We start from the raw sequence: 26467 nt of genomic DNA, 5'->3' as shown, positions 1-26467 counted from the left end.
TGTTGGCACTCACAAAAGGGACAGACCTAACAAAATATTTCTCAGAACTTTGGAGGATATAAAATATCAAAATGTACTAGTAAAAGGCAGGGTCTGTGGAATAAACTTTAGACTGGGTAAGGCCTGTTAATCCACTGGAAGAACTACATTGCAAAGAGCATAAATGAGATTCCACTGCATTCTGAGAATGGTTTGTCAGCAAGTACTAATAGTAAGGACATCAACAAGGGATGGTGGTGATGAAAGAGGCAGGCAGGGGTCTCAGCTGGATCCTGGGATCCCAGGTGGGTCATGGGACTGTTAGCAGCCTCATCTTTTTGACATGCAAAAGGAAGCAAATCGGATCTGGATATAGATAGGCGAGAATAAATCCCCAGTCCCAGGATGAGACATTGTAAGACTGGAGCCACATTTTTAAATAAATGAAACTACCAGGGTGAAAGTCATATCAGCTGACAATAATCTAGGATAACATGCTATGCTGAAAGAGAAAATGGAGAGTTTCTAATAACCAAATTATAAAATATATATATCTAGCTGGGGTAATAAAATGGAGGCAGAACATGAATATTTCACACTACAATTGCCTCTGGTGCAACTGTCAGCAGCACCTGCCAACAGACATGAGTGATGTCGCCACGGCCTGCGGATGGGATGAGAAAAACTTGAAAAGAAGTGATGATACGGGCGAGGAGAGCTGGAAGCAGAGCGGAGGAGACAAAGAGCACCTACCATCAGGATTCTGGGAGTCTGCATCCTTGGGGATGGTGTATAGATCGTAGGTACTATTCTCTAAATTGCTTGCTCTCTGTAGGGGAAAAGGGAAACTTGTTTAGTGAGTGGCACTGAAGACACTGTTTTTTTTTTTTTTCTGACAGAGAAAACTGCAACACAGGCAACATTGAAGGTATACTTCCAATTACCTGCACCAGAGGGTCCTTGAGTTATTTCCTATGTAAGATTTATAATGCTCTTAGCCAAACAACCAAGCACCGATGGCACTATTCTCATTATCCTCTAAAAATACAGATACTATCTGAATAACAACAAAGACTTCTCTCTATTCCACAAATTACAAGATGAGGAACCTGGTGCCTCATCTGAATATACTTGTCAACTTAAAAGTCTACTTGAAAAAAGAAAAGGAAAACAAAACAGATCTGAGAAGACATTCAAGAAAACTGTCATGAGAATATGGTAGTGTTAGATACTAAAAGACCAAGATTACGTATAAAAAGCTATATAGGGAAAGCAAATTTCATTCAGCCACCAGGATACTAAAGTTAGAATGCCATTTCTTCATTTTTTTTTTTTAAGATTGTGTGGCAGGAAACAGGGAGGGCCCCGATAATTTGGAAGGTGACTTCACTAAAAAGAACCAGCTTTCCAACACAGGTCTTCTATGTTCACCTGAGCAGAAGGGACAGAAAAGGCACCTCCTGTGTACAACAAACAATTCCAAACATTCCTTCTGACCACTTCACAAACCCTTAACAGGTTTACGACAACTGAAGCCATTTAGTGTGAGCTCTGAGTGTCCACTGGGTTAGCTCTTACAAAATATCAATTAAGAGATCCATCAGGAAGACACAACTTGCCTAATTTAATTTTCAGTACTGGGGGAAAAGGGCTTTTAAAAGGCCATTAGAGGCCAGGTGGATCTCTGTGAGTTTGAGGCCAGGCTGGTCTACAGAGTAAGTTCGAAGACAGCCAAAGATACACAGAGAAACCCAGTCTTGAAAAAACAAAAAATGCCATTAGAGGTTCTCTAAGGGCAATAAGATACTTAGAGAAACTGAGAAGAACCTAGAGAGACTCCATAATTACTTACAGTGCACAGTAGGACTGCATTTTCTGCTGGATTGTATGACATGTTGAACACTGGAAACTTGGAACCACTACATAAAAAAGGAGGAAATAGAATAGGTATAAGAATAGAAAAGAATTATCCCTTCAAAGTCCAGTATACATACACTCACTACTTCTATACTGAGGAAAAACAGATACTCTTTCCATTAAAACTTGACTACTTAATAGTTCAAATGGCAAAGAGGAGCACTAGCCACATTTTTATCAGAAGGTGGTGAGTGGTGATAGTTTTGCCTGGTACAAATTCCTATGCATAATTGCAGTGGACACCACAGTGTGGCATGATGTGATTTCTCTGCCTGTTTTCTTCTGTCCCTGGGACTGTTCACATAAACCCATCTTTTTGTCACAGTGAAACTAGCGGGTGGTTATCAAGCCTGCATGCCAGTGTTTGCTACCATGAATGTTTCAGCATGATGCAGCTGGCATTCAAAGCACAGTTCCTTTGGCCAGGCATCTTCCAGAGACACAGTTCTGCTTTTTAGAGATGTGGTATTTTGCTGTAAAGGTAGAGTTCTGATAAACTGTAACTCTTCTAAAAAAAAAAAAATCATTATTTTCTTATTATTCTGAACTGTAGTCATTTAGGTCTATCACTCCACTCTGACACAAGGTTCCTCAAGGCATTAATGACAAAGGCCAAAACTTATATTACCAAATTGGGCTACTCTCTATCTAGGAGCTTTCTGTGATATGCAAGAGTTGCAGACATTAGTAGGAAAATATCTATGGCACAAGGCCACTAGCAGTCCCAATAGGGGACCTCCCATTCTCCTCATGGACACCTCTGTATCTGCCATAATGGGATTTAAACTGAGGAGGTTTGTTCAGTGGGAATCCATATTTGATAGCTAAGACATAAAAGGCTGGTTAAAGAGCCCTGCTTGAGGAAGTGCAACAGATAGAAGAAGAAATGAGTCAGACTTGCCTCCTCAGTTGCATCACAGCTACATCTTTGGAACTGTTGAAATCCAGCTGACGTAGGAATCGGTCCTTTACATAATGCAGCATATTGCCATGCACAGCATAAGCTGGACGCTCACGTTCCAGCTTAAATACAATCATCCCACCATCGTGGCCTAGATAACAGAGAGAAGAGAGGAAACAACCAGCTGCAGGCAAAAGGACTGCTAGAAATAGGAGATACACAGAGGAATATATTCTCATGCTAAAAGGGTCGGGGGCATCTACTACAGTGTGGAGATGGAGTGTGCCTCAAGGGTTCACACGTAGAAGCTTGGTGTGAGATGCTGAGGTGGTAGAATCTTTAAGAGATGAGGTTAGTAAAATGTTACTAGGTCATTAGAGAAGCACCCCGGGATTCATGTTCTTGCAGGACCCTGGTCAGTAACTTGGGGAGAATGTTGCTATACAAAGAGTACCCTGAATTCTCACTGGATTTCTACCTGGTCATGTGATCTCTCCCTCTTGAACATTCCTATCATGATGCTGTGTCATACTGTGATTGAGCCAAAAGAACAGTCATCAAAGGACAAATGGTTGGGCTGCTCAATCTTGGATTTTCAACCTCCTTAACGGTAAATAAAAGAAACACCTTTTCTTTTTCAGATCTATTTATTCTTATTTTATGTCTACATGTAAGTACCTGCATTCACATTATATGCACATTGTGTATGCCTGGTGCATGAGGAAGCCAAAAGAGGGTGTCAGATCCCCTGGAACAGGATTAATAGGCAGTTGTAAACTACCACGTGGGTGCTGGGAATGGAACCTTAGTCCTCTGTAAGAGTAGCAAGTGCTCTTCACCCATGCGGCATCTCTCCAGCCCAAATCTCTTTTTTTAAGTACCCAGTGTAAAGAATTTTGCTACAGCTATAGATAACAGAATAATACAACATCTAAATGCATTCCTAAACTCTCACAATTCTTAGAACCTTTTTCCAAGTAATTTTCTGTCACTCATCTCCTTGCCCTTTCTTCTTGAACCCAGGACCTCATACAAGCTAGGAAAGCACTCTACCAGTGAATTATATTCCCAGCCCTGTCAATCTTCTTAATATTATTTCATACTACCATATTTAAGTACATTCCTCTGTGTGTTCTCTGAAGGAAGAATTTATACTATTTTTCATTCTTTCTAGTCCTTAGCAAATAAGAAAATCATAAAAACTATCTGCTTAAAAAAATGAATGTTGGGCTGGAGAGATGGCTCAGTGGTTAAGAGCACTGGCTGCTCTTCCAGAGGACCTGGGTTCAATTACCAGCATCTGCATGGCTACTCACAACTGTCAGTAACCACAGTTCCAGGGGATCCAACACCCTCATGTAGACATGAATTCAGACAAAACACCAATGCACATAAAATAAAATTAAATAAAATCTCTAAAAGAAAATGAATGTTGTTAACTTTTTTCTACACTTATTTGTTCACTGGGTGAGGGCACATCATGATATATGTGTGGAAGTTAGAGGACTACTCACGAGAATCAGTTTTCTCCTACCCTGTGGGTTCTGGGTAATAAACTCAGGTGGTCAGGCTTATTGGCAAGCACTTTTGCCAGCTGAGCCATTTTGCCTTTACATGAAAGTTGATTTAAAAAGCCTTTATGAGCCGGGCGGTGGTGGCGCACGCCTTTAATCCCAGCACTCGGGAGGCAGAGCCAGGCGGATCTCTGTGAGTTCGAGGCCAGCCTGGGCTACCAAGTGAGTTCCAGGAAAAGGCGCAAAGCTACACAGAGAAACCCTGTCTCGAAAAACCAAAAAAAAAAAAAGCCTTTATGAAATAAGTAAGTAAATTAAAAAAACAAAACAAAACAAAACAAAAACCTTTTTGTTTCATTTTTTTGAGACAGGGTCTCTCTATGTAGTACTGGCTATTCTAGAAGTTACTCTGTAGACCAGGCTGGCCTCAAATCCAGAGATCCTCCTGCCTCTGCCTCCTGTGTGCTGGGATTAAAGGCGTGGGGTACCATGCCCAATGTAATAAAAAAGCTTTTATAATTGCTTTTAAGAAAATGTTTCCAGGTGGTAGTGGCACACGCCTTTACTCACAGCACAGTGGAGGCAGAGGCAGGCAGATTGCTGTGAGTTCGAGGACAGCCAAGGCTACACGAGAAACCCTGTCTGGAAAAGCAAAAAACAAAAAACAACAACAAAAAGTAAAAATAAAATGTTTGTACCTTCCCGATTAGCATCATCCACCCCTTAAATAATCTCATTTTTATATTCCAACTGCCTGCCCACATATAAACCGGCTTTATTTTCATACTCAAAATCTTCCAGTGGCTTCTTTTAAAAACTTGATTTTTTTTTTAATTTTATTTTTCTGTGTATGAGTTTTGCCTTCATGTATATCTGTATACCGCATGTGTGCCTCAAAAGAGAAGAGAGCATCTAATCCTCTGGAACTAGAGTTATGGATGATTGTGAGTCATCTTTCTAGCCCCTTTCCAGGGGTTTTTAATTCATTCGGAATAAACTTTGTTTACTTTTGAGGAAGGGCTTTTCTGTGTAGCCCTGGCTGTCCTGAAACTCACTCTGTAGACCAGGCTGGCTTTGAACTCACAGAGATCCACCTGCCTCTGCCTCCCAAGTGCTGGGATTAAAGGCAGGTGCCACAACTGCCCAGCCAGAATAAAATAAAATAAAGTTCTAGACATTGTTGTGGAATATTAGTTTAAGATGTGTTACATTTCTTTATACTGTGGAATATGTTTAATGATGCCAAGATGTGTGGCATTCTTTGATGTTGCATTTGTCTAACTCTGTGAAGCTGTGTTACTGTGCCTGCCTAAAACACCTGATTGGTCTAATAAAGAGCTGAACAGCCAATAGCTAGGCAGGAAAGAGAAATAGGTGGGGCTGGCAGGCAGAGAGAATAAATAAAAGAAAAAGAGAGAGGAGGGAGAAAAGGAGGAGACGAGGATGCCGGGGGCCAGCTACCCAGCCACACAGCCAACAACAGAGTAAGAAGTAAAGAAAGACATATAGAATAGAGAAAGGTAAAAGCCCAGAGGCAAAAGGTAGAGGGATAATTTAAGAAAAGCTGGCTAGAAACAAGCCAAGCTAAGGCTGGACATTCCCAAGTAAGAATAAGTCTTCGTTTATTTATTTGGGAGCTGGGTAGCAGGCCCCCAAAGAGCAAAGAGTAAAAAAAACAACCAACTACAAGCCATAGCCTATAAAATCAAGCAAAATCTGATGTAGTCTTACTTCCTACTACTTAATGCCTTATTATATTTCCACTGGCATCTCTAATATTCCCCTACCATGCTAAGAACTTCTCTTTTTTATCCATTCCATGTTCTTTGCCTATAACAGCCTTCCTTTCTCATTCATTTTTCTGAACACTCAATATCAACCAGGAGTACACACGCTGTCATCATCTTCCTTTTTGCTTCATTTTTGTTCAAAGCATTTTCAAACACACATCACTTTATATACTTACTGTTTATAGTCTATTTCCCTTAAAGCTCCATCAAGACAGGGACTCCTGTCCCCGTCCCCGTCCCCCCCCCCCCCCCAGACAGGGTTTCTCTGTGAAGCTTTGGAGCCTGTCCTGGATCTCACTCTGTAGCCCAGGCTGGCCTCAAACTCACAGAGATCTGCCTGGCTCTGCCTCCCGAGTGCTGGGATTAAAGGAACGAGCCACCATGCCTGGCAAGACAGGGACTCTTTTATGCACTGCTTTGACACCAGCACCCAGAGTAAGGTCTGATATTTATAATGTATTTGACAAACAAATGAATTAGACTTGGCTTCTAGTTTCTCAGTCTGAGAACTCTAAGTGTTCAATACAGTCTCCTATGAGCTCCTAGGAGCACATCCAAGTGAATGAGCTGAAGGTTAAACAGATCTGGGTGGACTAAAGAACACTATCGCCCAAGAATAAGAGAGGTAAAAATGAGAAGAGCTTCAATTTCGTGGCTCTGAGAGTTCTGCTTCTTTTTGTCATGGACTGGAGACAAAGCCAATGGAAAATCACTTTCAAACCTTACAAACATTTAACTAAATCAGAGGGGTAGGAGAAGACACGGTCTTTACCTGCTGCAAACAGGTTAAGGTTGGGATGGGCAGCTAGGACCCAGAAACGATCATGATCCCTGCGGAAAGTCTGAACCCCAGTCCTAGGAAATGAAAAAGTACACAAAGAAAACTGTTAATTAAGAATCTTCAGTACATCATACACAAGAAAACTGAACAGGAAGCATATAAGCTGACTTTAAAAGTACATCAGGCACAGAAAACAGTGTAAATGAAGTTATGGATCAGGATACAGTCTTCTTCAAACAAATCCTTTATTGTGACTTGTCAGTTTCTCCCTTATCATTTCCTACTGTACTTTCATCTCACAATTCTTACCTCCTTAGCTAAACATTCAAGAGAAGGAAAAAACTCAGACAAGTTTAGAGAAGAAAAAGAAAACATGGAGAGCTCTATGTAATAAATGTGTTGATATTTCAGTCTTCAAGGTTTGTTTATTTATTTTTTATAGTAGTGGGTATTAAATTTAGGGCCTCATGCACTATAAGCAAGCATTTTTACCACAAAGAATTATACCCTTCAAATTTTCATAATGTAGGACTTGATTTTTCTTCATGCTAAAGAGAAAAAAAGAAATATTCTAACTTTTCGATTTTCTTTTTAAAACAGTATTATTGTAGAAGATGTGTGTGTGTGTGTGTGTGCACATGGCTTACTCGTGTGGAAGTCAGGACAACTTTTGGGAGATGACACACTTCTACTGTAGGTTCAAGCATGCCATCAAGCTTGTATGGAAAGCTGAGCCATCTCACTGGCCTTTTTTTTTGAGACTGGGTCTTAGGTAGCCTTGGTTGGCCTCCTACTCACCATATAGCAGAAGATGACCTCGACCTGATGATCCCCTTGCCAACACCCAAGTGCTGACATTACATGTATGTGCTACCATGGTTGGTTTCTAATCTGATTTTCAAAGACAGACTAAGACAGAGAAGGGACCTTCTCTTGAGTTTGGTCACATAACATAAATAATTTCCTTACCGCTTAGACATATCCCAGACTCGAATACTCTTGTCCTCAGAATTGCTGAGGATCAACTCTTGGCGAGGGTGGAAAACAGCACAAGACACATTGTTGTAATGGCCCCGGCAGGTGTCAACCTCCCATGCCTTTGATTCTGAAGAACAAAAGGAATTATCGCAATTCTCTATAACTCTGGGATCTATAAAGCCAACATCCTTTAAAGAAAAAAAGATTTTATTTGTATTTTTAATTATGTGTGTGTATCTGTGTGTGGGTTTGTACACCTAAGTATAGAGCCCGTGGAGGCCAGAAGGCGGCACTGGATCCCCCAGAGCTGGAGTAACAGGTGGCTGTGAGACACCCGACGTGGATGCTAGGAACCACAATCAGGTCCTCCGCAGGTCCACTGAGCCGTTTCTATTGCCCCAGTGTTTTGAAGAGACAAGGTTTTGCTATGTGGCTCAGGCTGGTCTTGTACTTGTAATCCTCCTGCCTCAACCTCATACATGCTGAAACTGCAAGGATATACCGCCACATGATCTATAGCTAGCTGTGATACTCTTACAAGTGCTAAGTACTACTGCAAAATATTAATTTTTCCCCAAATGGGGCAATGGGTTTTTTTTGTGTGTAAGTCACTTCCTTTTTATGTATTTTGTTTGTTTGTTTTGTTTCATTTTGTTGTTAGTTACTCTGGCCCCAACACCCTCTTTTTTGAGGTGACACAAAGTTTTGCTTTGTTGCACAGGCTGGCTTTGAACGCCTAGGAACAAATAATCCTACGGACTCAGCCTCTTGAGTAGCTGGAGCTACTATCACATGCTATCTCAGCTCTAAGTTTCCTAGTTTTTCTGTACATTTCTGTTCTTTTATTCTGAGCCCTTACTGACTGCAATACTTATATTAAAAAATTCTTTATGCTTTTATTCTATTTTATCTTCTTGGTATATATCACTAGCTGGCATTTTAGAACAATATAAACTCTATAGCATGGAGTTTTTTAGTCACAATAATATAAACAGAGTCCTGAACACAATCTAAAAAAATAAGTTACTATTTGTCAAATGCTTGCATGAATTTTTACTCTTTTTTTTTTTTTTTTTTTTTTTTGGTTTTTCGAGACAGGGTTTCTCTGTGTAGCTTTGTGCCTTTCCTGGAACTCACTTGGTAGCCCAGGCTGGCCTCGAACTCACAGAGATCCGCCTGGCTCTGCCTCCCGAGTGCTGGGATTAAAGGCGTGCGCCACCACCGCCCGGCCGAATTTTTACTCTTAACTATGCTCATGTCTCTCAAAATCAGGTAACAGTCATGGGGGAAAATGGAAGAGATAATGACTATGCACTTAGAACTAGCAGGAAATAATCACCTAAGGCAAGAAAACAGATCAAAGTCCAGAGAACCTGGCTACTTTCCCTTGCTAGCCAGCGGTCACTTTCTTGGATATGGCAACACCACCGCCGCCTTACTCACCATTCATACGCCAGATCTTCACTTGCCGGTCGTCTGCCCCAGATACAATAAGGGGCATAGTGGGGTGGAAGGCAGCCCAGTTTACTCCACGATCATGACCCTGTTAAGAAGAAAAGGTGGGTCTTCCAAAACAGCTTTAGAGACAAAATTCGCAGCAATCATGCTGGTGGTTTCTTTTTCTGCATATGGGCACTCTAGTTCAGGGCCTTGCACATGCTAAGCTAGCACCCCACCACGGAGCTCTTCCCCAGCCCTCTGAAACACTCTTCAAGTAAAGACTCAAGGGACTGTGCCAATGTAAAGTTCGTTTGCTGTTGTTTTATTTTCATTGGATTTGGTTTTTTGAGACAGGGTCTTGTCTGGGTTTGAACTCCAGACCTTTCTGTTTCAGTCTCCTGGAGTACAGATATGTGGCATTATACCTGGTTTATTGTAAAGGTCTGGACATTAGAATAACCATGTCAATCTGTCCACTACTACTTCAAATTCTCATGGGTCATTCCAAAGATTTCCACCAGGAAATTCAGTTTTATTTGTATCTAGGATGTTTTACCTTCCTTTTTACTTGTCTATGCATGTTTTATTTCTCTAAGTAATTGTAACATCTTAAGTATAAAGACCTATTTTATAAGATAATGCAGAAGTTTTCAAAGTATGATCTGGAATCCCTTGGAAGAGTTCCAAGATCCATCTGGAAAGTCTGTAAGTTCAAAGCGATTTTCCTAATCCTAAGACTTTATTTGCCTTTATTGTTATTATCTATGTTTTCCATAGGATACATGATAGGTAATGACATCAGTGTTCTGACAGCTAATGAGATGTATGCTGACAAAGTCCATAATGTTAAAGGTTCTCAGTTTTAGGCTGGAGGTGTAATTCAATGGTAGAGCATGTGCTTACTGTGTGCAAGGTACCAGGTTCAATTCCTAGCACAAAAATAAATAAATAAATAAACAAACAAAGGAAGGAAGAAAAGAAAAAGAAAACAAAAACAAGGGGCTGAAGAGATGGCTCATAAGCTAAGAGTACTGACTTTTCTTGAAAAGGTCCCAGGTTGGTTCCCAGCAACCATACACAACTGCTCATAACTGCTGCCTACAACTCCAGTCCCAAAGGATCTAGTGCCCTGTTCCAGTCTCTGAAGGCATTCATATGGTACAGATATATTTGCAAGTAAAAAACGTTTTAAAAAAACCTGTTTTATTTCAAGTATGGCTAAAATTGACAGATATAACACATAAATAAACTCTTTGGAATTCTTATAAAAATTTAAAAGAGTATAAAGACAAAAAGTTTAAAGATGATGAGTTCAAGATAGCCTCTACTCTATTTACATAGCCGTACTTCATTCTTTGAGAGAATTATGGATAAGGTAGTTGATTCAGAAGCATTTTTTTTTTTTTTTTTTTTTTTTTGGTTTTTCGAGACAGGGTTTCTCTGCGTAGCTTTGCACCTTTCCTGGAACTCACTTGGTAGCCCAGGCTGGCCTCGAACTCACAGAGATCCGCCTGCCTCTGCCTCCCGAGTGCTGGGATTAAAGGCGTGCGCCACCACAGCCCGGCAATTCAGAAGCATTTTTTAAGGGTATTATTTATTTGTAAAAGCATCTGGTTTCCAAGTTAGAGCCACGTTTGGAGCCCAACGTTCTCTGCATACACCTGGACTTCGGCCAATTGTGTGATTTCTCTAAATCTCATTTTTTTTTCCATCTGTGAGATTAAACAGTACACATTTAGTGAGTAGTTATATGGTTTAGACTGTTTTTTTTTTTTTTAATTTAAAAAAAAATCTAGTTTCTTCTTTCTTTTTTGACAGGGTTTCTCTGTGTAACAGTCCTGGTTGTCCCAGGTAGACCAGGCTGGTCTTGAACTCACAGAGATTTGCCTGCCTTTGCTTCCCGAGTGCTGGGATTAAAGGCGTGCACCACCACTAGAAAACCTAGGTTTTTTTTTTCCTTGTGCTTTCTATTCCCCATCGTGAACAAAGTTTCTTATACATACTGGTTCTTGGTCCTTCTCATGGAATTTCTTTAGGATCCCTCCTTCCACAAGACCTAAGATTGGGCTCTGCTTTGTGACAGTGACAGAGCACATGTCCAGCTTTCTTCTTTTCTCCCCACTGGATTTGTAAGATGACATAACACTCCCTGAGATGACACATAATCTCCCTTTCATTGTTGGCTTACTTTCAGTTCTATTCTCCCAACCTCAGATAGTGTCTGGCACTGAAATCCTTGCTGAAAGAATGAAAAATATGGGCCACCGAGATGGCTCGGTGGATAAAATGCTTGCTCCCTAAGCCACAGTTCAAATGCTGGTACCCACAAAAAGATGGAGAGAACCTATTCTACAAACTTGTCCTCTGGACTCCACACATGTGCTGTGGCACACATGCCCACACACATCACACATTCATACAGAGCTGAAAATGAAATGAACAGCATACTGAGATGCTCCCCTAGAGGGTAGCACATACTCACCACCACCAACAGAGATAAATACCTCGAGTACATGCTTCACCACTGCATCTGTGGTTCCGAACAGGTCAACCCCGGTTATTCCTCTCACATCTGACTCCACAGCACCAGGAGACAAATTTTTTTTCCTTAGACCTTTGGAGGGTTAAGGAGTGGGATGAAAGATGCAAATATAATGTCATAAGAGCAAAGTAGCAGAACCACACAAAGGTATACTGAAAGACTAAGATAAAAAGAAACAGTGGCAAATAAACATGGAAGGAGGACAGGGGCTCATAAGCACCTACCTATGTATATATACACTAGCTCCTTCCTTAACTCTTAGAAGACCCCCTACTAGGAGCCAACCCAAATTTCCAACACAACTCAGTTCATTAAATCTCACCTCAAAGTGCTGTCTATTTCAGATTAATAGCACTTTCCATTCTTCAATCTTCCCCAAACGTGGCCTCAAATGGTAATCATTCAATGTCTACTTTCCCATCATCTTAAAATTTTATTTTTTTACTTAAAAAAAAATGTATTTTATTATTTGATGAGTATGGGTGTTTGCCTGCATGTACATCTGTGCACCACATGCATGTCCAGTGCCCTCAGAGGCCAGAAGAAAGCTACAGATCCTCTGGAACTGAAGTTACAGATCTTTGTAAGCTGCCAAGTGGGTGCTGGGAATTGAACCCCCAGGTCCTTTGGAAGAGTGGTCAGCGCTCTTAACCACTGAGCCATATCTCCAATTCTCATGATAAAAGCAATGTAAAGAAATGCCCCAGGGGAGATCGCATTTCAGTGTTTTCCAAACTGGAAGCAAGTACAGAGATGTTGCAGATGCATTGCAGAACTTCACATATTAAAACAGCTATCTAGTATGGAAGACCAATTACAAATACTGTGAGAAGATACAGCAATAAGTTACTAGCAAAAAGTGTACTCACACTTGCCCCTTGGACAGGACACCAAATAATTAAAACTGTTATGATTTTTCATGTTCTTGCATAAAAGGCTACTTATAGATATAAACATATGTATTTTTCCATTAAAACATATAGCTGCTAGTTTCACTGGGAGGAATTATTTTTTGCTGATAATTTTTTTATTGTTTTGTTTGTTTTTTGAGACAGGGTTTCACTGTGTAGCCCTGGCTCTGCAGGATCTCACTCTGCATACCAGGCTGGCCTCAAACTCACAGAGATCCACCTGCCTCTGCCTCCTGAATGCTGGGATTCATTCATGAGCTGCCACCGCTCATGGCTGATAATTTTTAAATGATAGGCAAAAGACACCAGGATAAGAAGTGTCTTATTTGTGGATGACCCATGTTTATGATTCATCTACACATCTTTAAAAGATGACTACTTGAAGTAAGGTGTGGTGGCTTATACATGCAATTTTTGCACAGGAGGTAGAGACAGGAGGACTGTCACAAGTTAAGCCTGGGCTACGAGTAAGTTTGAGGCTAGCTTGGGCTTCTGGGCAAAGCCCCATTTCAAAAAGCACGGAGGGGTGGGGGAAAGCTGACTACTTGTGTTAAAACCAGAACCAAAATTATACTATAAAGTACCAGTATCAGATTGAATTCTGATAACAACCCTTAGAGATGGGCAATACATGTATATCATACCAAATTATATATAACAAAACAAAATTGGGATGAAAATCCTTTTAAAATATTTGGGAGAAAAAAAAATGATAAGATAAAGTTAGCTAACATTTGTTAAATTTTTTAAACAGGCACTATTTTAAAACAGGGAATAGGGGCCTAGAGAGATGGCTCAGCGGTTAAAAGCACTGGCTGCTCTTCCAAAGGTCCTGAGTTCAATTCCCAGCAACCACATGGCAGTTCACAGTCATCTCTAGTGGGATCTGATGCCCTCTTTTGGCATGCAGGCATACATGCAGACAGAGCACTCATACATAAAACAGGGACTAAATAAAGCATATCACTGAAAATAAAACCTAAGAAGCTTCAGACTAAAATGTGGCATCTGTGGAGAAAGAAAAAAGAGGTTAAGGTCAATGACTGCACTTGCGCCATTGCTGTAAACTACACTGTATTTCTCTTGTTAGGACAGTACCTAACTTCAGCACTGGAGGAGCAGTTTACATTAGCTAATGCCTAACTCAAGAGAACCCTTGCAGGTATAAGTGAGGAAAAGAGAAGCACTCTCCTCAAGCTTCATAAATACATGACCACAAGTATGTCTTTTACTTATGTCATTTGTTCCTCTAACAGGATCTGTCAACTTTTTCTAGTGAGGCTAGTGTATGAAACAGGTTCAAAGAAAGATACAAAAGCAGACAGCTGTGAGGAATTTCACCTCCAATAAGCTTCAACAAACACATTAAACAGAAAGCTGGACGACAGAATTGAAGCCTTTGTTGCACTTGCCTGCAATGATCCAGGAATAGGGGAAGGGCGAAACAGATGAATAGTGACAGGCAGTGAAAAGATACTTAGAGAAGAAATATTTGAGCCTTCAACAAGCCAGTCACTAAGACTGAGCGACAGATGGAAAATTTCTACAGCAGCTACCCAAATCCAGAGGGAGAGGAGAACACTCTCAGAACGGACCAGTTATTGTATGCCTCCCAGTGGGGACCAGAGGAAGCAGGAAAGAGAGAGGGATGAGAAAAGGATTTGGCAGCATATTAATATATTTTAGTGGATATTTCAAAGAGTGAGCCTGAATTACATGGGCTTGACATGCAAAGGTGTAAGCATATTAAAATAATTTAACTGACAGTTTACTTGGAAGCACAAGCTAAAACAGTAACCCATCTTCCACAGCTAGTTTTTAAAACTCTTCCTCTAAAAACAAATGATTTTGCCAGGCTAACAGAATATTCAGGTTACAGTAAGCTCCAGGGGTTAAATCCACATGGGAGAGGAGTTAAGGGATTGCTTTGCCTTTAAAGAGCTCTACATTCTCTTGTTGATACCCACTAACTTAGAGTGCTCTTTTCAAGAGAGCCAAAATAATCAGAAATGTCACGGTCCCCTAAATTTGGGAGCACTCACGTCCTTTATTCAGAAGGTGCTTTCCTGTCTTGGAAATATTGTCAGACCCTAAGAGATCTGAAAGCTGTTTTCTCTTACTGTGTTCAGACTTACCTGAACTAAAGCAAAATGGAATTCTGAAGAGTATGCTAATTTTGAGGACAGGAAGATGTAAGTGTAAAAAGTCTAACCCAATGCTCTTCCACTTATTTAAATACCAAAGCATCTCAAAGGGATTACTTTAAGTCAACAGAGTCAGCAGAGAAATGATAAAGAGCATTCACATTAGTATAGCAAGTTAGTACAATATTCTCACTATAACATTTACCAATTATAGCAATTGCAATACCACATAGCAATCCATGCAATTCACACATTCAAGAGCAACACAAAGCCCACTAAGGTCATACTCTCCCTCACTCCTCTAATCTAAGGTCCTTAATTTTGATGTAAACATGTTTTCTGCCTGTAAAAAGTGAAGAAAATACTTCTTGCCCTGGGCATTTCATGGTCACAAATGAGAACCTAGTCACTTTACTTCCCCAAATTGCTTCTTATTTTAATTAACAGATTTATAAACATATATTTATTTCCTTAATCACTTTAGCTAGACCACAGGGAACATGCTGTGCTAGCAGCAGGTGGCACAAGTGGTTCTTTTACAGTGGAGCAGCACAAGGGCTGAACATTCTCAACCAATGCTTTAGGGACGAACCCCTAATACCTAAAAACAACAGTTTGGGAATGAAATCAACGTATGCTCTAGGACAGAATTAGCTGTACACCATTCCTGGGAGAACTGAGAAAAGTCACTCAAGATACTTCCTCTAGGGGCTGGAGAGATGGCTCAGCAGTTAAGAGCACTGACTGCTCTTCCAGAGGACCTGAGTTCAATTCCCAGTACCCACATGGCAGCTTACAACTGTCTGTACACAGACATGTGCAAGCAAAACACCAATGCACATAAAATAAATTAAAAAAAAAAGATACTTCCTCTAGCATCTTTCTCACAGAACTCAAACTGTTCTACATAACTTTCCCTGATCAGCGGGGACAGCATGAGCTGGGGGCCAACCTCATTAGGGACATATATCCCAAGACAGAGAGTGTCTTGAATGTGTGCAAGGAGAAACCCTATGGAAAGCCACAGCTAGATTACTACAGAGTGAATGCTAAGCTCCCCAGTACTGGCAGTGAGGAGAGGGCACAGGCTCACAGTGCCTGTACTGAGCTCCTCCTGTTGGCATGGCTGGTCACATCTGGGTGTACTTCAAATAGCCTAGTCAGTCTGACGGAAAACTGCAATGGCAAAGCCCTAGAGGATGAACATAACTGCCCTATCTCCAAAACAGTCTTGTTTACACCACTGTCTTGCAATTCTAAGCTATTGAAAACTGCAGAGACAGCATGGTACAATGACACACTCTCCAACTGCCCACCTCTCTCCTTGACTTGCTTCGTTTTTTTTTTCCCCTTTTGGTTTTGTTGAGAAAGGGTCTCATGCAGTCCAGGCTGGCCTTGAACTCATTATGTAGTCAAGAATGACTTTGAATTCCTGATCCTCCTGTTTCTACCTCCCAAGTGCTGGAATTACAGCATGCAAGACCATGCCCAATTCCCTTGGTACAATACATAAATTGTAATTGCTACTAAAATGTTCCAAATGTTGTATTCAGGAATTCATTCTTTTCACTTGCTATTCACTAATGGTTTATAAAAACAGCGACTAGTAAATGCTCCTAGACCAGCACTGTCAGAGAGAAGCTGGGTGTTTACCACTTTAGTAGTATAAAGAGAAAGCTAACTCTTTTACTTCCACAGAGAAGCAGGTAAGGGCCCACGAGAGCCTTCCTGTTTTGGGAAGAAACACTGTTTTGCAGTCTCATGACTTTCCTAAGAACTCAATCACTTAGAATAGAAGTGGCAAAAAAAGATAATTCAGTCAGTGAGTTTTTGGTTTTTTTTAATGTAACTGGGTAGAGCAGCACAGCATTTTGAGTCTCAGTTCCCTATTCCAACATGAAGCCCCTCCACACATGCCATAGATAGAATCTTCTCTCAGTATTTAAATTCTCTGTGTGGCAACATTTTAGATCTCTGTATGACATTAAACTTTCAATCTTTATCTCAAAAATCATTATATATAAATTATGACAGGAGGAATTGGCCTAATTATCCAAAGTTCTTAGAAAGCTTATTGAATAAAAAATTTGCCAACTCCTTCCCTCTCTATGTTCTTCACTATAGAAGAAATCTAATAGGGAGACATTTCTATTTATAAATAAGACAACAGGGTTCACAAATCCTGTTTATTTGCATATTCTCATTTTTCTTTTCTTCTTTTTTTATAAAATGTGTATCTTATTTGAGGGAAAAGCTTGGTTCTTAATCAAATAATTTAAATGTACATATTTTAATGAAAATCTGAGCTAACTAAAGAAATCAAATTAGCTTCCTAGAGTAAGCCACTTTCACAGGAAATACTGCTAACATGAAGAACATCAAAGCAGATTCAATACCTTTAAAAACAAAGATAATATACAGGAATGGAATATTCTGAATTTTATTGTTCTAAGCCAAATACCCTTGCTGTTTTAAGCAATTGCAGTTTTGCGCCAGACATAACTAGATTGTCCCCTGAACTTGGGCAGCTCACCAGAAATATCCCAAACGCGAACAGTCTGGTCCAGGCTAGCTGACACCACCAGGTCTTCAGAGGGGTGGAACTGAGCACACATTACGTAATGGTTGTGTCCCGTTAACACACTGCAAGGAAAAAGCATGAAATTAAAGGGAGAAGTCAACAGGCTCCTAAGCTAAACACCTTTCTTCACAGTCAATGGATGCTTTTCTGATTATGTTTTTGTGGCAGCAATGCAAGTCATCCTAACCATTCTGAACTAGTAATAAGCAATGCCACCTGGGCAAACAATGGTTCCTTTTTTGTTTGTTTGTTTGTTTGTTTTGGTGGTTCTTTTAATCCCGAGTGCTGGGATTAAAGGTGTGTTCAGCTAATAGCTCTTTCTGAAATTATATATTTTTTGGCCAGGCAGTGGAGGCACATGCCTTTGATCCAAGCCAGGAGGCAGAGGCAGGCAGATCTCTGAGTTTGAGACCAGCATGGTCTACAGAGCGAGTTCTAGGATAGCCAGGGCTACACAGAGAAACCCTGTCTCGAAAAACCAACCAACCAAACAAAAACAAAAACAAAAAAACTCAGACAAAAAGGTTTTTTGTTTTTTTAATTAGTATTATTTTCTTATTAGGGAGCGGCAGCAGTGGGTGCCACGTGGAGTTAGTTCTCTCCTTCCATCTTTACATGGGTCAAACTCAGTCACCAGGCTTCTGTGGCACCTCTCTGCCTACTCCAACAGTTCTCTTTTCTGACACTAATTGTTTAGTATTTAAATATTACTAATTTCATGGAACTGAGATTACATAACTCTCAGATTAAAGACTTATGAAGATATGAAAATAAATGCAATCTTAGTCCAAACACTAAGATTCATTGTCTATATCCCAACTCAAGCTCTATGGGAATAGAACTGAACAGGAACTAAACCTTCTACTCCAAAAGCCTAGTTATATGACCTACTCTTCTTGTTATCACAAATCCAGTCTGATATTATTATATTTAAAAGAATCCTACAAATATGATCAGTAATTAATCAGCAGACATGGCCTGCCTGGGAAGGAAGATGACTGACCTGAGAAGTGGCTGATTATAAATACTTAGAAAGAATCAAAACCCTTTTTTGAGGCTACTGCCTCTTGGTTTACCAGACACAGGTTCTAGATTGCCAGTTCCACACTCGAATGGTCTGGTCATCTGAGGCACTCAGAATCCAAGGATACTCCTGGAAGACATTTCAGACAGGGCTCTAAACAATTTTGTTCTGTCAGGCCAGAGCCTTATGCACGCTTGACAAGTATTCTATTACTGAGTTACATCCCCAGCCCTTGTTTTTTCAGACACTATGTAGTTTAGGTTAGCCTTAAACTATGTAGTCACAAGTGCCCAGCTTCTTATTCATAGTTGTAGCTCTAGTTTTTAGTAAAGAGACATATACATACTTTCAACCTTTCTATGTGGCCTTGGCTGATCTGGAACTCACAATGTAGATCATGTTGGCCTCATAGAGATCTGCCTGCCTTTGCCACCCGTGTGCTGGGAGGCATGCCTTTAATGCTAATCCCAGCACTTGAGAGGAAAAGGCAGGTGGATCTCTTTGAGTTTGAAGTCAGCATGGTCTACATTGTGAGTTCCAAGACAGCCAGAACAACATAGTGAGACCCTGTTTCAAAAAACAAAACAAAACAAAATCCATGTCCCTAATCCCTACCCAACACCTTTAATTTTTTAAGGAAATAAGTAAACTCAATCAGTAAATACTTGCTTACTTGAATTATAGCACTGAATTATAAGGAGATCTTAGACATGACGGGATTAGACTAAGAGGCCAGGCATCTCTAATTACTCTCTAATCTACTATCAAACCAACAAATGGCAAGGCATGATGGCTCTCACCTTTAACTCCAGCACTTGGGAGACAGAAGCCAGGGGGTCTCTGAGTTAAGGGCCAACCTGTCTATATAGTGAGTTCCAAGGCAGACATGGCTACATAAAAAGCCCATTGAGAGAGAGAAAGACTTGAGAGATTAAAGAAGGAAGAGAGCCTAAGCCTGGCTAAGGGAACAGGCTCCACCAGATCCCCAAATCCACAGAGGAACCTGATTTTTTTTTTTTTTTTTTTTTTTAAAGATTTATTTACTATGTATACAGTGTTCTGCCTGCATATATGCCTGCAGGCCAGAAGAGGGCACCAGATCTCAGTACAGATGGTTGTGAGCCACCATGTGGTTGCTGGGTATTGAACTCAGAACCTTTGGAAGAGCAGTCAGTAAGTACTCTTAACCGCTGAGCCATCTCTCCAGCCCAGAAACCTAATTGTTAATACTTCAAAATGTTTATTAGTTCATCCAAATGGTGTGTTACTTTAACCTTCTGGGCCTATCTAATGCTTAATAACAACACCATACATGGGATCAGCCTACTCACTTTTATTTGACAGATCAGCAAACAAAATAAAATCCCTACATTTCTCTACAGAAAAGCAATGACTCCCTCTCAGAGCCCACTGGATCCAATTAAACTGAGTATAACCTCAGTTGTCTATCTCTGTCTCCCTAGCACTGGTATTACAACTCTGTGCTACCACGCTTGGCTTTTTATTTTTTTATTTTTTTGGTTTTTCGAGACAGGGTTTCTCTGTGTAGCTTTGCGCCTTTCCTGGAACTCACTCTGTAGACCAGGCTGGCCTCGAACTCACAGAGATCCGCCTGGCTCTGCCTCCCGAGTGCTGGGATCAAAGGCGTGCGCCACCACCGCCCGGCGGCTTTTTATTTTTTTATTTTTATTTCTTTTATGAATGTTTTGTCTGCATGTATATCTGTTTACCACATATATGCCTGGTGCCTGTGAAGGTCAGAAGAGGGCATTGGATCCCCTGGAACTGGAGTTACAGGTGGGTGTGAGCCACCATGTGGGTGCTGGGAACTGAACCTTGGTCCTCTGCAAGAGCAGCCAGTGCTCTTAACCACTGAACCATCTCTCCAGCCCCCATGCTTGGCTTTTTACATGGGTGTTGGGGATTGAACTCATATCCCTATTTTAGTGAGGAAGCACTTACCAACTGAACTATCCCCCTCAACCCGAAAGCATGGTCTCCTGAGGCTACAGAGACTACTGCTGGGATATAGCTCAATGGCAGAGCATTTTGCTGGTATTCACAAGACACTAGGTCCAATGCCCAGCACGGCAAAAAAAAAAAAAAGGAAGGAAGGAAGGTTGGTTGGGTGGTCAGTTGGTCAGATCAGGCATATAGATTACTATGGAGAAATTACAGCACGTTGCATAATGAAGGTCAACAGCCACTTACATGATGAAAAAATGTGGTACGGATATAATCCAAGTGCCCAAGCAATGTGAAGAGACAACGCCGGAGTTTATAATTCCAAACCTGGAAAGACAGAAATTCAACCAAAGAATAGGATGTAAGCATCTTAGACTTCTCAAAGTCTCATCAGGTTCTTCTTCTTTGCTTGCTTGTTTAAGACAGGGGTTCACATAGCCCAGGTGGTCCTCACACTTGCTATGTAGCCAACAACGACCTTGAATTGCTAATCCTGCCTCCAATTCCTGAGTGCTGAGACCCAGTTTTATATGGGGCTAAACCTCAAAAACATTAGATAAGTATTCCACTTAAATGAGCCACACCCCCAGCCTTGAAATCTATTCTTGGAGAGATAAAGTTGCTGCACTATCTTTTACCTTTATTGTAATCAACCTTCAAAGAACTGCCTATTTCTATTGACTAGCTCACCTAGCATTAAGGTGCTGCTATTACTAATAAGCTCCTAACTTGACAATCTAAAGGTTTCTTCTTAGTCTGTATCTTACTCTGACGACTTCATCTTTCCCCAAACTGCCTTCTTCCTTGGCTTTTCCTTGGTTTATCTCCAAACTATAAAATTACTCTTTCCTACAATACTTCTTTTCTCCTTTAAGTAGAGTTGGGGTTTAATAAAGATATCTTAATGCAGACTTAAGCACAAGGGATAAGAGAAAGAGAGGTACTCAGAAGAAAGTAAGACACATCCAAGAGCGTGAATATAGGTTTCTCAAAGGAAAGTCACAGAATGTAAGACATATCCACACATGGGAATGGGCTCAAGGGACTGCTGTCTCTCTCTTTCTTAGATTATCATTTGTCTATCATTCAAACTATTCCCTGTGCAGCATCTTCGACACTAAGCTTTAGCTCCCTCCTTCCTGCTGACAAATTCCAAATATCTTCAGTGAGTCTCCTAGGTACCTCAAGCACATTAGAACCAATACAGAATGATCCATTTTCCCAAACTCCAGAAAACTATACCTACTACAGATTTGTCTTTCCAAGTTAATGACCTATTAGGGCTGGGGATGTAACTCAGTGGTAGAGTACTTGCCAAAGACACATTAGGCCCTAAGATCAATCCCCAGCAGTGAGGAGAAAAATACAGCAATGGTATCTCATTCACCGTTCTTTATCATCCCTCCAATATCCACCATCAACAACCACTGGTTCTTTTCTTAAGCTCTCATATCCATCTCCTTCTCTCCATTTCAAATGGTATTGCCTAAGTTCAGGCTCTGGTCACTTTCCACAAGCACTTATAAAACAGTTTCCTCATTGGTACCTATGTCTTTAGTCCTTCCCAATTCACCCAATCTTTTCTTTGTTATTATTTGAGTAATTAAAAAAATTAAAATCAATTTAAATCTTATACCACTCCTCTATATAAGCCCCAGTATTGGTTCCACGATTGTGTAGTACCAAGAGAACTCCCGAGCACTGCAAACACACTCATGATCTCACCTATCTTCAAGGTCCATCTATTTTCTGCCCCCTCATTTACCATCTCTAGATTTTCTCTCTCTAACAGGAACTGGAGATTCTCAAACACATCGAGCTATGTCATGTCCATCTCTGAACCTGGGATGTTCTTTCCTGTTTTGAGTATTTATTATATCATTCACCAAACTATATGTCTTAGTTAGGGTTTCTATTGCTACAACGAAACACCATGAGCAAAAAGCAAGTTGGGGAGGACAGGGTTTATTTGGTGACTACTTCCACATCATTGTTCATTATAGAAGGAAGTAAGGACAGGAACCCAAACAGGGTGGAAAACTGGAGGCGGGAGCTGATACTGAGGTCATGAAGGGTGCTGCTTACTGGGTTCCTTCCCTTGGCTTGCTCAGCCCACCTTCTTATAGAACCTAGCACCACCTGTCCATGGATGGCAGTACCCACAATGGGCTGGGCCCTCCCCCATTGATCACTAAATGAGGAAATGTCTTACAGCTGGATCTCATGGTAGCATTTCCTCAACTGAGGCTCCTTCCTCTGATGACTAGCTTGTGTCAAGTTGAAACATAAAACCAAGCTACAGGCTATCATTTGAGTATACATTTATCTCTTGTATTAGAATAAAGGCTCCTTGAGAACAAAAGTCACTTTGTATTTATCTATTCAATTTCCACACAAAAGAAGTTTCTGATATATAAATATTCAATAAGTGTTTGCAGGATAAGTGTTTTGGATAATGTTAGAAGTCTAAGTTCTATAAAATGAATTCTCCTGTCTTTCAGTTCCTTAATTCCCAAACCTTACCACATTCTCCTATCCATTATTCCCAGCTGTGACAGATCACCTGTACCTTAATCTTATAGTCATCTCCTCCAGAGACGAACAGTGGCTGCTGCTTATGGAAGTCAATGCCTCGCACTGGACCTAAGGAAGAAGGCAGGCAATGTAGGTTAAGGGAAATTATCCTCTACTTATTTGTGTATAAGTGTGTGGTGCATGTGCAGAGGTCAGAAGACAAGTTGCAGAGTTAATTCTCACCTTCTACCATATGGGCCGTGGGGCTAGAACTCAGGAAACTCAGGCTTGGCAGTGCTTGTTTATTACCCTCTGAGCCATCTCACCAGTGCCTATTAAGAATCTTTTCCATTTAACGAAAGTACAGACCCATTTTTATTTTTTATTTATTTTTTTTATTTTTAAAAGATTTATTTATTTATTATGTATACAGTGTTCTGTCTGCACACCAGAAGAGGGCACCAGATCACATTACAGATGGTTTTGAGCCACCATGTGCTTGCTGGGAATTGAACTCAGGACCTCAGGAAGAGCAGCCAGGGCTCTTAACCTCCGAGCCATCTCTCCAGCCCCCAGACCCATTTTTATATATTTACTTTTCATTAGCTTAGATCTTTGAGGGGTACACCACCACATGGATTCTGTGTCCAATGGCCTTTGCGGGAAGGTTGCTTCAGAATTTGGCATGAACCATGCCACTGTTTCTATACCTGAGTGTCCTTTCCCCAGATCACTCTGGCTTTTGGTTTGCCTCCAGGAGTCATATGTGTGTGTGTGTGTGTGTGTGTGTGTGTGTGTGTGTGTGTGTGTGTACACACATATGCATTCATCTCTTTTCTAAGTAGAATTCAGTTTTATCTCGGCCATAAACACCTTCAATTTTAAGAAGAGCTGTGTGCTCTCTTTGGTTTCAGACACCTCACTATAGCCAGCAAAAATAATCTTGCACCACAGCCTTCCAGACAGATTTGCCTTTTAGAAGTTCTGTACCCAGCAGGCCTCCACAGGTGCCAAGATGGTGGAAAATGCCCCAGTAAGATTCTTCTTCTTTTTTTTTTGGGGGGGGGGTGTTGAGACAGGGATTCTTAGTTGGGGAATGATTAAATCACCCTACAGGATGATAAATACTCAGCCTTTAAGAAATATTCATCTTCATTATGTGCATATGCATGTGCACATGTGAAGTACTAGTGGAGGCTGAGAGAGAGAGAGTACCAGATCCCCTAGAGCTGGAGTTACAGGTGGTTGTGAGCCCTGGATTGATGTGGGGCAGGGAACTGGACTCAGGTCCTCTGCAAGAACAGTTAGCACTTTCACCACTGAGCCATCTCTCTAGCCCCAATAATTATATATTTCAATTTTCCCCTAGAAACTAACTTACCATCATGTTCATCAAACTTGTCAATAAGAGTACACATCCGGTAGTCCCATAACTGGATGACCCCATTGTGTAAACTGGTCAGGATCCAGGGTCTTTTGGGATGAAAACTAAGGCCTGGGGAAGGGTGAAAAAGCAGAAAATTATACAATGAGGTAAGGTCCCTGATGTCTTCTTTTGTCAAGTCTGGTAAAAAAAGGAACAACTAGATTAACCAGAGGCTGGCTATCCATCTATTCCTTCAACATGCTTGCTAACTTTTCCCCTAATTTTTTTTCTTTTTTTTTGTTTCTAAAGATTTATTATGTATACAGTGTTCTGCCTGCAGGCCAGAAGAGGGCACCGGATCTCATTATAGATGATTGTGAGCCACCATGTGATTGCTGGGAATTGAACTCAGGACCTCTGGAAGAGCAGCCAGTGCTCTTAACCTCTGAGCCATCTCTCCAGTCCTCCCCTAATTTTTAAAGTATGTCTGTGTAGCCCTGGCTGTCCTGGAACTCACAGAGATCCGCCTGCCTCTGCCTCCTGAGTGCTGGGATTAAAGGGGTACAGCGTCACTACCCAGCTGATACTAGCTTTATATTGGATACCAAATACAATAAATCTTATTGTTAGGCATTTCTTTAAACATTGCTGGGCTTTGTTCTGAGGTCCATCTTAGCTGGAATCACCTGACAGATATGACCTTAAGTTTGTTACTGTGAATCTACAGCTGCCTTTATAGTCTAGGTCTAATTGGAACCACTGCTAAGGGAATACCCACCAGAGGGTCTCTAGAGGATGTTCAATAATGGCAGGAAATCCATTTCTCCAGCCCCACAAGAAATCTTTGTTTGTGGGCACAGACTATTTTCAGCTTTGTGTGAACTCCAGGGATAATTGCTCTGCTTTCTCTTTTCATTCTTTATCTAAAAGTTATTAAGATTCATTTTTGTGGGGCTAGAGAGATGGTTCAGAGGTTAAGAGCACTGGCTGCTCTTCTAGAGGTCTTGAGTTCAATTCCCAGCAACCACAAGGTGACTCATAACCATCTACAGTGGGGTCTGATGCCCTCTTCTGGTGATCACTCACATATACATAAAACAAATCTTTAAAAAAAAGATTGTTTTTGTATTATTTTTAATTATGTGTAGGGGTGTGTGTGTGTGTGTGTGTGTGTGTGTGTGTGTGTGTGTGTGTGTGTATACACATAAGTGCAGGTACCTATGAAGGCCAGATGTGTTGGATCCTCTGGTACTGGAGTTACAGGTGGTTGTGAGCCCCCTGACATGGGTTCTGGGAACTGAACTTGTGTCCTCTGGAAGAGCAAGTGCTCTTAACCACTAAGCCATCTCTCTAGCCCTCAATTATCATTTTTTCTCTTTTTAAAAAAGACAGACCTCACTCACTCTTATGTCTAGGCTAACCTAAAAATCACAATCTTACCACCTCAGCCTCCCAGTGTTGGGATTATAGGTATGTATAACCACCATAACTACCTCAATTTTTTAATACTTTTTTTATGTGTACGAGTATTTTGCTTGTGTCTATGTGCACCACATGCATGCCTGGTGCCTATGGAGGTCAGAAGAGGGTGTCAGATCCCCATTTGTAACTGGAGTTATGAGCCACCATGTGGATGCTGAGAACTGAACCTGGGTCCTCTGCAAGAGTAGCAAGTGTTCTTAACACCACTGGGCCATCTCTCCAGCCCCACAAACACCTCCTGATGGCTCTTTTCTAATATCTTTTCTTGGATATTTTTCTCACATGGATGTACCTATCAACACTCTAACAAAGGCCTGAGGGAACCCATACAGACCTCTAGTGCTCTCCCTTTTCTGGTATTTTTCAAGTATATTTTAGTCATCTTTGTTGCCCCAACTACTAAGCTCCTATTCCTCAGCTAGACCACAGGGTTCTTCCCTCTTCCTTCATTACAGCCCGGAATCTCGCTCTAAGCAATAATCTAAACAAACACAGGACTCACCCTGTTTATTTCCCTTCCCTAAAGAAATAATTTCCTGTACTCTTCACTGACCAATGTCTGAAACCTTTGTAGTTCTGTTTAGTCGTTCAGTGATTTAAGGCGGGAAAGTAACAAATCTAGTCCTTGTTACTCCACC

The 26467-nt window shown here is 40.9% G+C and overlaps 1 protein-coding gene and 1 pseudogene across 2 annotated transcripts in view; both read right to left on the bottom strand.

The window, feature by feature from the left end:
• Copa (COPI coat complex subunit alpha) overlaps positions 1–26467 on the bottom strand; it is a 48222-nt gene that overhangs the window by 17578 nt on the left and 4177 nt on the right. For both annotated transcript variants that reach the window (XM_052737643.1, XM_052737645.1), the window contains exons 2-13: positions 24363–24476; positions 23037–23110; positions 20714–20794; positions 18555–18631; positions 17431–17540; positions 11805–11914; positions 9304–9403; positions 7852–7987; positions 6874–6956; positions 2798–2948; positions 1832–1898; positions 733–808 (exon numbers count right to left, since the gene is read on the bottom strand). In XM_052737643.1, coding sequence (XP_052593603.1) covers positions 733–808; positions 1832–1898; positions 2798–2948; positions 6874–6956; positions 7852–7987; positions 9304–9403; positions 11805–11914; positions 17431–17540; positions 18555–18631; positions 20714–20794; positions 23037–23110; positions 24363–24476 — 1179 coding nt within the window. The remainder of the gene's footprint in view (positions 1–732; positions 809–1831; positions 1899–2797; positions 2949–6873; positions 6957–7851; positions 7988–9303; positions 9404–11804; positions 11915–17430; positions 17541–18554; positions 18632–20713; positions 20795–23036; positions 23111–24362; positions 24477–26467) is intronic.
• Positions 23491–23944, bottom strand: LOC128109528 (60S ribosomal protein L35a-like; annotated as a pseudogene).

The sequence above is a fragment of the Peromyscus californicus genome, unplaced genomic scaffold (genome assembly GCF_007827085.1).
Source record: "Peromyscus californicus insignis strain IS unplaced genomic scaffold, ASM782708v3 Scaffold_14__1_contigs__length_90479793_seg_2, whole genome shotgun sequence".
Taxonomy (NCBI): Eukaryota; Metazoa; Chordata; class Mammalia; order Rodentia; family Cricetidae; genus Peromyscus; species Peromyscus californicus.
Note: the sequence above shows the minus strand (reverse complement) of the source record. Positions and strands in the feature narration are given on the sequence as shown.